The sequence below is a fragment of the Micromys minutus genome (genome assembly GCF_963924665.1).
Source record: "Micromys minutus genome assembly, chromosome: 9".
NCBI classification, from domain to species: Eukaryota; Metazoa; Chordata; class Mammalia; order Rodentia; family Muridae; genus Micromys; species Micromys minutus.
In genome coordinates, this window is record NC_137978.1 from 29443990 (window position 1) to 29457278 (window position 13289).

At 37.9% G+C, this 13289-nt stretch overlaps 1 protein-coding gene across 2 annotated transcripts in view; it reads left to right on the top strand.

Annotated features, from left to right (window-relative positions):
- Positions 1–745: 745 nt before the first annotated feature.
- The window catches only part of AGBL4 (AGBL carboxypeptidase 4), a gene marked incomplete at both ends in the record, with an annotated part of 1110674 nt that continues 1098130 nt past the window's right edge, over positions 746–13289 (top strand). For both annotated transcript variants that reach the window (XM_080920614.1, XM_080920613.1), the window contains one exon: positions 746–779. In XM_080920614.1, the coding sequence (XP_080776740.1) occupies positions 746–779 (34 nt within the window). The remainder of the gene's footprint in view (positions 780–13289) is intronic.

Consider the following 13289-nt stretch of genomic DNA (forward strand, 5'->3'; position numbering starts at 1 on the left):
CTAGCATTTTACCTAAAATGCTTAGTGGTTTCTCTTTTGTATCAAGGCATTTTCTCAAACTCTGTAAGTCAGCTTCGACCTAGGAAAACAGAACTAGGAAATAAGAGTTTCATTTAAGCAACAGAAAGCAACCCACAGCCATTCTGATGGAAATTAAGAGACTAAGGTCCCAGTTGCAGAGGAACCCAGAGTCAGGGTCCTTGGGAAGTCTGTGTGCTTTGGTTGTGCTAATTACGCAATTAGTTCTCAATATTTGTAAGTTGAATACAGGTCACCCAGCATCTTTATGAAAGCAAGAACATCAAGGGAAGAGGTGCTGGGGAATTAAGAAACTTATCCCAAGTACCTAGAGTAATCACCAATCTTAGAAATGCCAGCCCAGCCGGCGTTTTGATTGGCACCGGGGGTTGGGGGTGGCAATAAAGTGATATCCTTGCAGACTTAGTTTTGGCAAGACAGGCGGTGGAGCATGCTCAATTCCCAGGTTACTGTGGCTAGGGTGCGGGGTTCACTTGGGAGCTGGAAGGCTGTGCGCTCCTGTGCGGGGAGGCGGAGCCTCGGCTGCACGCTCTCTTCTGCCCCGCCCCCTGCTCCCAGCCGGCCGCTCAGGGTCCGCTGGTTTCCCTGGCAACCGCCTTGCAGCGTCTTCCTGAGGGAGCCTTTTCTGTCAGCCCGCAGATCCCACCGCTCGCTCCCCACTGCCCGGTGGTTTTAGCGTGGGCTCATTGACTGACGGACAACAAAAATGGCGGAGCGGAGCCAGACTGCGCCAGAGGCAGGTCTGTGAGGGCCATGGAGCAGGGGAAGGTTGAGGCGCCTGTCTGGGGCCTGAGGGGACTGGGGACTCTTCATCGCCCTATCTGGAGGAGGTGCCCTTGTAGGATACTGCTGAGGTTTCTTCAGGGTCAGGGTTCACTGGAGGTGTGTGGCTACTCTCTCTGAGTGGCCAGCAGGAAATTTCAAAGTTCTGCTGATGGAGGGCTGGGGGGCGGGGTGTGTGTGTACACTCTTGAGTGAGCATGGGCCAAGAAAGGGCTTGGAGAGAAGTTATTGGACCTGTAATATCTAGGGGCACCTGTGATGGGGACTGAGTGAAAATCTTAGAAAAGGAGTGTGTTCAAACTCTTGTGGTACCTTGGAAGTCATCCCCTCCTGGGATATGATTTGTAACTGGGGAGAGGAAGCAAGTTTATGTGGAAGATATATTACCTCCATATGGGCTCCATAGAAGTGGAGTTTATACAGAATATTAGTGTTTGAGAGAACTCTAAAGTCCTAAAGGCCACCAAGAAATCACACACAAAGTATGCAAATCTTCCTGTATGTCCTTAAAAAGACAAGACTTGAAGGGTCACCTAACCAAAGGAGGCTGGAAGGTGTGCATAAATGTATTTGGGGTCTTGAAGGTCATTCATAATCACAAAGGGTTGCATGTCCTATCTCTGTGAGTATAAGATAACCTTTAAGTAGCAGGGATTCTGACAGGACTGGAAACCCAGCATCCTGTGTCTAAGGGTATCTTTGTGAGTTTGGTTGGACTCTGAGAATTAGCAACCAAAATGCTCTATAGGCTAACAGAAGAAAGCAAGTGTCATTTTTTATAGGAGATTTATTTTTAAAACAGGCAGAGGACTGAACAGCTGAAACTTTAAGGGTTAATATCAGTGTTTGCATAGAAAATCAGTGACTTTGGGATATACAAATTGGTGGGTAGTTAAAGTGGGCTATATACTACCTTATGCACATGTTAATAATACATTATGAATTATTGTTATAAGAGTGACTCACTTGAATTACTCCAGACCCCCCTCATTGTGTGTACGTGTGGGTGTGCATGCATGCCTGTGTTTGTATGTATGAACACACGCACACACACTAGTTATAAGGCTGTGCAGTACAGGAACAGTAACTATAAACTATTTGAAATGATCAAGAATGGTTCAAGACACTATTATCTTTTAAGGCTTCTTATGATTTCTTTTTGATTGTCATCTTTATTTCTTCTCCTCATTTTGCAGTTGTTGCTTTTTATGAAAACTCTTTTATTAACATGAACATTCTCTTATTCACTCATCCACTTAAATGTTTATTAAATGCTAACTATATGTCAAATATCAAATTAGGCACTGCAAACTTCTTTCTCCTGATTCTCTTGATTTTGTCTTTTATCCCACTTGAATAAATTATATAAATAAATAGATTATTTTATCATTAATTATCCCTCTCCTTTTACTAATATATAAAAATCTACATAGGCTTTGCGTTGTCTAATAATCTCATATGGTCTAGAACTAAATCTAGTGTTTAATATGTTCTCAATGATTAAATGACTGCATTGAATGGAAGTGATAGTTCACTTGAAAGGCGATAGAGATTGGATAAATGAAGAGAGCAAAGAGAAGTATAGGCAGAGAGAACCCAAGTGCAAAGACCTCAAGGCAAAAGTAATAATATACTTTGTAAGTATCTTAAAGGAGACAAATATGGGTGGGAGCTCATAGGGCACTGGGAGGAGAGAAGTGGAAAGGCAAAGGCTGGGTCATAAAGTACTGTAGTTTTGTTCAAAATGCCCAAGATTAATGGGAGACTACACCTTTTAAGTGGAAATATAAAATTATTAGAACATTGAAAACAATACTTTTGCTGTGGTGGAAAGTATTAATACATGAGGGTATTAGGAGATCCTGTTAGAAGATAATAGCAGGGATATAGAAATGAGACACAGCAGATAAAATAGATAGAACTCAGTGAAGTATGAGATATCAGGGACTGATCATCTATGTTTTGCAAATGAGGGCTGGTTGTACTACTATAAAGAGAGGGAGCTTTAAAATAGACCTTGGATAAGTTTGAGAGGGAAGGTCACAGATTTAGCTTTTCACATACAAAGTCTGCTGGATCTTCAAGACACCCAAGTGAGTGGAAGCATTGAGATTAGTATTTTGGAAGCGAGATGGCTATGTTATGAATGTGGACAAAATTGTGAAGAGGGAGAAAAGGCCCAGGGTCAACTGAGATATTTTAGTACGTTGAAGTGAGAGTACAATCAAATGAGTAGTTCAAGATAAGTGGACCCCTCAGGAGACTAAATACTTCCAAGTGATATGAGCTGGGGAGCAGGAGACTAGCTTTAGCAACAGTGAGGTCATCGGTTACTTTGATATGAGAAAACTAATGATGGAAAACCCAGGTAACCTATCTTCTAGTTTATTCTGCTGTCTCAATTCTTATTTACTGGTTAACTTTAATTGTCAGTCTGATATAGATTATAGATTCTAGAATAAGCTGGGAAAGGAGTATTAATGGTGAATTTTCTAGATAATGTGTTTAATATAATGTCCATGTAGCAGTAGGTTTTCTCTAACAGAAGTAGCACAAGTTAGTCTTGATGGGCAAAGTTGGGTGGGTGGATGGGTGAGGGAGATGGATCTGGGAAGAGTTGGGGGAACAGAAAATATGGTCAAAACACATTATACAGCATGTCACATAACACATTCTAGAGCAATTCTAAACCCCTGGAGAGTAAAACCAGGACCATTGCTAGGGATGTCATGGAACATTAGAGAGAGGAATAGCAGGGTACAAATGATCTGCTGGAGAGAATAGGAAAAACACTGGATTCTAATTAGGGTTGAGACAGGGAGATGAATAAAGAAGGTAACAATGATAGTGGCTGAAAAAGTCATAATTATCTACCTAAAAATTCTATAACATACACATACACTATATATACATATATACATATATACACACATATGACAGTATTTAGTATATATACATACATACATTCATATATATACACATATATACACACATATTGGCAGTATTTAGTATATATACATACACACACACACACACACACACACACACACACACACATATATATATATAAAACATAATGTGTGTGTGTGTGTGTGTGTGGTAACTGCATCTTTTCCTTCTGGACTAACAATGCTCCTTCCAATATGCAAAGAGCATTATTTAAACCAGCTCCAGACATGAGAAGCCCTCTTTTGAGTTGTTGGTCAGGGTTGTCTAATAGACTCCAAGAACCTTATGAGCTTTTGCTATTGACCTTTGTTGCCCTCCAAAGGTAGAAAGTCAGTGCTGAAGATAAGCATTTCAATCAGAGGGGCAAGAAGCCTATGCAGTGGAACTGACCTGAATGCCTCCTCCATGAGGACCAGCTTAGATGCTACAAGAAAGTACTATACTAGCTACCAAGGAGGAAAACAGTTGATCGTGGACCACAACAAAGACCCCAGTGGTATGATAACCTGAAGAGTCAGATAGTGATGCATATCTTGGCAGTAACCAACAACTCTCTAGTTGGGCTTAAGACATTCTCAACAAAAGGGAAATCATGTCTGGTACTGGAAATCTAGCAAACAACCCAGGACTTTTAAAGTCTTGAATTTTGAAGAAGAACCTACAACTGACACTTAATTAAAGCAACTTCATTCTAAATATCTGTCCTCATACTAACAGATAAGTGTAGTCCTCACCCCTCATTAAGAAAACCGTGCAACAGATACAGACCAGCTGTAAAGATCAGTCCTAACTGACATATATACAATATAACTCCTACATCCAAGGCCTTGGGATTATTTTGGAATAGGAAACAGAAAGACTGTAAAAGCCAGAGGATAAAGGAGTTTTCTGTGAGATTGTGTCTCCTAGTAATACTAGAAGCTACACCCATAAAGTCTCATCTGACTGCCTTAGCGTAAGCTAAACAGGACAATAATAAACAAAGAACCACAGACAACCAAGGAATGCTGAGGGTGGGAGAAAAAGTATTGTCTAGGGAAGATCATACTAGTAGGTTATCCAGTATCAAATAAACCTGAAGACATGCATACAAGCAGACTGAGCAGATTGTATTTATGCATTTGATAATACACACAAATATACATGTGTGTGTGTGGTGCATGCCATGCATGTGTGTGTGTGTGTGTGTGTGTGTGTGTGTGTGTACATAATAGCAATTAATAAACAAAAATTTTTAAAAGAGAAAGGAGGGGCATATGGGAGAGTTTGGCAGGAGGAGGATATGGAAGGAAGAGATGATATAATCTCAAAATTAAAAGAAAATTTAAAAAGAAAGTAGCAATATAGACAAACCTAAAGAGTAATGTGGGTTGTATTATGAAAATGAACCAGTAGGAAAAAAACCTAAATCTCAGATCCTTAAAAATACTTCCTTTCAGGTGCCTCCTATAATAAAGGGATGCTTTATACTAATACGCATGAGGATGCATTTTGTCTAATGGGCTTACTTTTTACCAATGAAAAGACACTCATCGAACCTATAAGAATGTTTCAGAGGGTTAGTCACTAGGGCCACAGTGAGGCAGAGTATTGTGATGAGGAGTGTGGTGCAGTTTATCTCAGGACAGTTGGGAAGTAGAGAGGGATAGAAAAACAAAGAGGATGAGGCCAGGATTAAGACATTTCTCTAATATCCCACTTCTTTCAGCTCAACCCCTGTTGTGTGATGCTATTCCCAGGAAGATGTGAACAAATGTCAAGTAATGCTGGATAGAGAACACACCAACACCAACATTGTTAAAATCTACCTGTGTTCTTGGGGTTACTTATAGGAATTTGGGTGAAGACCAGAAATGACTCAGCTATAGCTGCATTACCAAAGCTCACCCACTATGAATGACAGCGTAAAAAAGCTGGAACTCTGGATCTGGAAAAACATGGCACAGCCTATAGGCCCTCAATATATTGGAAGTGTCATTTGCAGGTAGTTATGTTGCTCTGAGTCTCTTCCATCTAGGCAGCTCTGCTGGCCCTTGTTTCTTCTAGGCAGCCTAGGTGCTCTTTGCTGCTTCCAGGTTTTGCTAGGCTTGTCTGCTAGTCTTTTTAGGCTGCACACCTAGTCTGAAAACATCTTTGAGTAGCCTTTAATGAATAATTACACTTAGGGAGGGAGGAGCCCAATTAATCTGGTCATTTTCAGGTACTCACTGAAGCTATTTTGAGTTATTTTGTGAGCTTAATGAGCTTCCCTGTGGGATGGAATCTTGTCTTCCCCTTAAAATCAGGTTGTTTTACTTCCTTGTATCTTTCCTATGTCTCAATGAGTGTTCCTAGAAGATAGAAGGTTTTAATCTAAGAGGAAGTTGATATAAAAGAGCTCAACCCTCTATTTTTTTTTTTTTTTACAATTTTCAATAATGTTGTTAATTTTAGATCAATCAATGCTTTAATCCTTTCATTATGTCAGAGACCTCATGATTCAATCAGTTCCTAAAAGCCCTATCTCCAAATACTGTGTTGGGGAAGCCAACACAGTAAGCCTCTGGGAGACATTGTAGCTCAAAACTATAACAAAGCATGAATTTTCATGATACATGTGAAAGTTATCAGAAATAGAAAAAGTATAATACCTTTGTAGAATAGAGATTGTAAAATTTAAAGTAAGGAAGATATCAACTCATATTCTACTAATCTCTTAACACACTGAAAGCTTAGACTTTTGTCCTGAGAAAGTTGGAATGGGAGGTTCTGTCTTATTGCTGTGTTGGAGAAATGCACCATAAACCACAAATATAATCTATACAGATCATTTCAAATCTGCTAGCTGCATTAAAATATGAAGGCAGATGAAATTAATTTAGTATACATTTTAAAATTCAATATATCTTATTCAATATTATTATATGGTGGTATGTATAGTTCATGGATAGAGCAAGTGATTGCAATATCCTGTTATATTAGTTGATAAGTCATTGTTCCCAACATCTAGTAGAGAATTCATAAGGATCTTTAGAGAAGTTTATTACAGGCGGGGGGCAATAGGTTGATACTATAGCTTGTCCTCCAAAACAGAATACTTAACAAAGAACAGTAATGATCTAAAAGGAGGTGGGAAACTGAGAATACTAGGTCCCAATTCTCCTAGAGAAGCTATAGGGAAAAGGAATAACCTACAACCACCTTTTAAGTTGACAAAAAGGCAATTAGTATCCTGGGGAGAGCCAGAATTTTAATTAAAATGCTTTTGGAATATCGGAATAAGAAAAAAATGTAGAATATTAGTAAGTTTAAAGAAGACGCTTTTACTCTGGACAGAACGGTTAGATGGGCATAATAAAGCTATGTGATGAAGTGGTGAAGACTTTATACTAAAGTCTCTTAAAGAATTCAAAGGTAAATCTTAGGTACCAGGAGCTTGGATGATGGCATTTATGGGTTAGAAATTAATGCAAAGTAGTTTCTGTGGTACTGGAAGCTACCATGCTAGGTAAGAATAGGACTCTGAAAAAATTGGCTGCTTTGTAGTCTTTGCCTTTACTGGATGGGAATTAAATGATAGGGGAAGAGGAGGGTTTAAATGAGAGGGCCCTGGACTAGGAAAAGAAAATGAAGACACTTTCAAAGGAAGCATCTATAGTTTCGGATGCCTACGATGAAGGAAAAGAAAATGCTTTGACAGCATTTCTGACTATTTGTGATCTTTTAAGTACCTTGCATAGCTTGCTTTTAGGCTTTAAAAGTTTCTGTAAGATGAGTTTGTTTTGGAATAATAACTTGTTTAAGCTCACACAGCTGATGAATAGCAACAAAGTCTCCAAGATCTAGCTAACTCCAAAGGACTTCTTGTTTCTTGTATGTATCTTTCAAAAGATGCAGAAGAACTAGATGAAAATGACATATGACTAAGCTGAAGCTTTAATTGACAGAAACAGGAGAATCATGTGTGGAAATGGTTTCACTGGAGAAAAGATTCATTTTATTTTAGGTACTTAAAATTTCCGGTAACAATGAGGTAGGTGTGTGGACATGATGATGGTGCTGTTAGAAACTGAAAGAGAGCCTGGAGAGGAAAGAAAACTAATGATTAAATGTATAAATATGAATACATGCTATCTGAAGATTAATTTGGGTATGAACATCAATATTTATTTAAATACTCTGAAAAATTAAGACATGAAGAAATTTTATATAAAAACTGAATATCAAACTATTACAATATGTTTATCTTTATAAATACTTTTGTCTTATATATATGAAAATTGTATAACTATACTGAAACTAATATATTTGTATATATATATACACACAAAAATATTTTTTAATATATACTAAAAATAATATACTACAGGGGTAATTTGCATTACATTGCTTGTGCTTGTAATAACATTGTATGAGGGTCCTTGGTCTCAAAACATGAATAATTGATGATTTTAATATACAGTATAATATTCTGTCTTACAAATGAAAGGACATTATATGTAAATATTATAGACATTTAGTAGTCTGGAATAGATAGTACACCAAGTCTCTGAGGGTTTATTGAGGATTTTGGTTTTACATTTTTAAACATTTATTGAGAGCTTGCATTGGTCAAATATTTTGCACAGATATTATGTTACTAATTTCTGTAATAAATATGTTAGGGTTATTTTTCAGATAGTTAAGAATTTGTGCAAGATATTTATGTGGTGTGTTAGTGATTGCTGAAGTATCATTTTACAACACTTATTTCCATAAATATTGTCTGCATGATTCGCACCTTTAGTGCTAAAGTTGTTGTGTGAAATGTCTATTCTATGCTACAGAATTCTAAAACTTATTTAATATACAGTGATATAGGTATCACCATTATGATCATTCTTTTTACAATGAAGAAGAAGACTCATCTATTTATTTGGCTTGTCTAGTTACTCAAGTTTGTATGACAATAAGAAACTGTCAGTAAGAAACCGACAGATCATAGATAATTTAAAGTTGGCCAGCCACAATTTTTAGTACCACAATCAGCCTAAGCCTTGATAAAAATGAGAGAAGTAGCTAAAATAATATAAAATACGAAGAACAAATGTAACTTCACATTGGTATCTGTATTACCTTTTCACTATGACCAAAAATAACTGGCATTGGTGACTGAAGGGAGGAAGGACTTATGTTGTCTCATAGCAAGAAGAACAGGGTGGAGTAGTTTACATGATGGCTAGTTAGGAAGCAGAGAGAAGGCCCCATTTTTATTATTTCCTATCATTTGCTGCATTTATGGTTATCTCTTCATTTACCTAGAGTGTTGAGGTGAACCATTAGGTTTTTTATTCAAGAGTTCTCTGATTTTTAAAAGTATTCCTAAGTATCTCATTTTGATTTTTTTAAGTGAACAAAATCTCAGATTATTAAAAATGGATTTTTGTTATGAGGATTTTGTCTGCATACATGTATGTATGTATACCATGTATTTGGCTAGTGCTAGTGGAGGCCAGAAGAGGATTGGAGCTATACATGTTTGTTAGTTACGAGTGTTGAGAACCCAATCCTGGCCCTCTGCAAGAGTATGTGCTCTTACTGCAGAGCTCTAGTCTCTGATTTATACTTTTTTTTAAGTATTCCCCTTCCTTCACCACCACTAGTTTCTTTTAAAGTGAGTGCTTATGGCTATAGGCTTTTTGTAGGACTGACTTGACTTTATTCCAGAGGTTCTGAGAGTTGTTCGCACTTTCTTTTTCTGTAGGAATTAAAAAAAAAATTCCTCACTCATGTCTTTGTCAACTCACTGTTCATTAAATAGTGTATTGTTTGATGTATAACTATATGTATGTTTCCTGGGGGTAGTCTTATTGATTTCTAATTTTATTCCATTGTGGTTTGCTAGAATGCAGGGAATAAGTTATTTTATAAAATTATTGGTGCTTGCCTTGTGGCTTATAATGTAATAAATTTTGGAGAAAGTTCTACATAGTATTGAGAATAACGTGTTTTATTTATCTGTTGGGTGAAGTATGTGTTAATTATAGTTGATCTATGGTATAATTTATCTCTGAAGTTTCTTTGCTGCATTTCAGTTGGGCAGATATGAGGATCTGAGGGTAAAGCTTTGAAATCTCTCATTGCTACTATTGCACGTGCACGCACTCATACAAACACACATTTTAAAAATCTTTTAGTGATTGCTTAGTCTGTCTTGGGGTTTTCTGTATGAAACAGATTTTCTTCATCCTCTGTATATAGCACTCAGGGATAAGAAGTATGTAATGACAGCACCAGTTAATGCTAATGTGGATGGGGGAAACTCTGTGAGGTGCAACCTCTAGATAAAGAAGGATCAGCAGTTGACCATTGGCTGATTAGAGAGGGAGGATCTATTTTATTCAGGGATGAGCTTCTATGTATGTTTTCTAGTTTTATGTGGTCACCCCTGGACACATTTATATATGTATGATCAATGCTAAATGGACTTAGTAGGTTTGGTGTGTGTGTGTGTGTGTGTGTGTGTGTGTGTGTGTGTGTGTGTGTAGTTGATATATGTATCAATATGTAAAAAGGGGGTCAGGGATTTGGGAATAAGTAGGAGAACACAGGGAGAGTTGGAGGGGATGTGAGTGGTTGATGTAAATATTTAACCTCAATTGGGGGTTTTTACCCCACCTTAGATCATTCAGTTCCCTGATAAAACACATACATCTTCTATATTTGTAATAAACTTTTAATATACTAGAGATAGGCAGATATCTAAATTATTAGAATCTACTTCCCTATCAATAACCCTATCTGGACAGCTCTTAACTCTAATTAGCCAGCTCTCATGGCCATGATTTCCATGACTCTCATACCCCACGGCATCTTCTCCTCTCTCCACCTTCTCTCTTCTCCCCTCATGGTCTTCCTCAGATGCCAAGCCCAGAAACTGAAACCCTGCTTACCTCTTTCTGCTCTGCTGTAGGCTGCATGCATCTTTATTCGACCAGTAGTTTTAAATTTAGGAGCAAAGTCATATAGCAACAGTTGGTGTAAAGTGGGATTCTCTTGTACCTGGAACAACTCAATCTTGTGGGTCAGTATTAGCATTAATACATAGCAAAAAGACAGAGCTTCAACAAGTGAAGAGTGATGTAGATGCAGGACTCATATTTGAAGTTTAAAAAAAAAGGAAAAAGAAGTTATACTTTTATGTAGTGATGGCTTAGTTATCACAATTTGCTTTAACCTGTTTGTTTTGAAATAGTCATATTTCTCCATATATGTGTATCTGTCTCTCTGTCTCTGTTTCTCTCTCTCTCTATTTCTCTCCCTCTCCCCCCATTTCTTTCTCACTCTCTCTGTATCTATCTCTTCAGATAATTTTCCTAGGCATAACAATTTTGGTTGACAGTAATTTACATTCATGACCAGGAATGTATCATTTATTTTTTTTCCTACCTTTTAGGGTTACTAGCAGTGGATCTCCTGATATTTCAGCCTCTGTATGATATCTGGCATTTTACTTTATACCTTGTAGTATTTCTTCTTGCTTTTTTGCTTCTTTTTCTTTGACATCCTGACTATGCTGTACTACAGAGAGTTTCTTATCTAGTCATGACTTCTTAGGACTTAGATGTCGATTTTTTTCTCTAGGTCTAGACAAGCTTCTCTAAGTCATTAGCTTTTATTTAATCTCTTTCTTGTATTAATTTTGTTACATTTGTTATTGTAAATGTATCTCAGATTTCTTAGAATTTTCTGCATGGGTTTCTTGATTACTTTTATTTATGCATGCCTATATGTATTTATGTCTCAACTCTGTCCTCCACCCCTAATATTATTTCTTCTGCTTGGTCTTGGCTGTTGATCATTTTTCTCTTATTATTTACATGATTGATTGGTATTTTCACGTCCAAAACTTAAGTTCTCTTGTTTTTCAGGATCTTTAGTTTCTTGCTGAATTTTGCCCTCTACTGATTCCTTTATTTATGTTTGGTAACCTTTTGTCTGTGTTTCAAATTGATTTCATTAATTTATTTCTCATGTTTTATATTAATTTCCCTATATGCTTATTTGCATTCTCTAATTGGTCTTTGAATCTTCTTGAAAATAACATTCTGACTCTTGTCCAGCGTTTCAGTTATCTCATTATCTTCATTCTCTGGGGCTAAGTGACTGTCAGTTTGTGGAATCATTACTATTCTTTGTTTCTTTGCTTGTTTGTTATATTTTGCACATCTGTTGGGGTATATGTGTCTTCTGGCTCATGGTTTTTGTGTTATCTGAGTCCTTCTAGTGGGTTATGTTCACTTGGTTTATATTCCGGGAGAGAGTCCATTGCAGTAATAATTGTGGTGCCTTAATAAAAGTCTTGGTGGTAACTGTTAGTAAAGATTCTTTGCACTGTCCTTACATGTCCAAGTCTAATAAGAGGCAGAGTCCCCGGGTACTGTTAGGCAATATGCTGGATGTTGTGTCTTGTAGATTTCTTCTCTTCAGAATATTTGTCCTGGTGTGATTAAGAATACGGCCCACAGAGATTACATAGCTTACCAGAAGTCATTTTAAAGTGTGATCCCCACTTTTAAATTTTTTTAAATTGGATATTCTCTGTATTTACATTTCAGATGTTATCCCCTTTCTTCCCAATCCCATCTCACCTCCCCTTACCATTGCCTCAATGAAGGTGCTCCCTCTCCCAACCACCCTCTCCCACCTCAGTGCCATGGTGTTCCCCTACACTGGGAAAATGAGCCTTCACTGGACCAAAGGCTTCTCCTCCCATTGATGCCAGACACTGCTGTCCTCTGCTGCATATGCACCTGTAGCCATGGGTCTCTCCATGTGAACTCATTGGTTGCTGTTTTAGTCCCTGGGAGCTGTGATAGGTTTGGATGGTTGATAATTTTGTTCTTCCCATGGGGTTGCAGACCCTATCAGCTTCTTAGTCCTTTCTCTAGCTCCTGCATTGGGGTTCTCGTGTTCAGTCTGATGGTTAGATGCAAGCATCCTCCTCTGTATCAGTATGCTTCTGGCAGAGCCTCTGAGGAGGCATCCATATCAGGTTCCTGTCAGTAAACACTACTTGGCATCAGCAATAGTGCTTGAGTTTAGTGGCTGCATATGGGATGGATCCCCAGATGAGGCAGTCTCTGGATGATCTTTTCTTCAATCCCTGCTCCTCTATTTGTCCCTTTATTTCCTCCCATGGGTGTTTTGTTCTCCCATCTAAGAAGGACTGAGGCATCCACCTTCTGGCCTTCCTTCTCTTTGAGCTTCCTATATTCGGTAGATGGTTTCTCGGGTATTCTGAGCATTTTGGGCTAGTTTCTGCTTATCAGTCAATGTATACCATGAATGTTCTTTTGTGACTAGATTACCTCACTCAGGATGATAGCTTTTAGTTCCATCCATTTGCCTGGGAATTTCATGAAGTCATTGTTTTTAATAGCTGAGTAGTATTCCATTGTGTAAATGTTCCACAATTTCTGTACCCTTTCCTCTGTTGAAGGACATCTGGGTTCTTTCCAGCTTTGGCTATTATAAAGTCTGCAGTGAACATGGTAGAG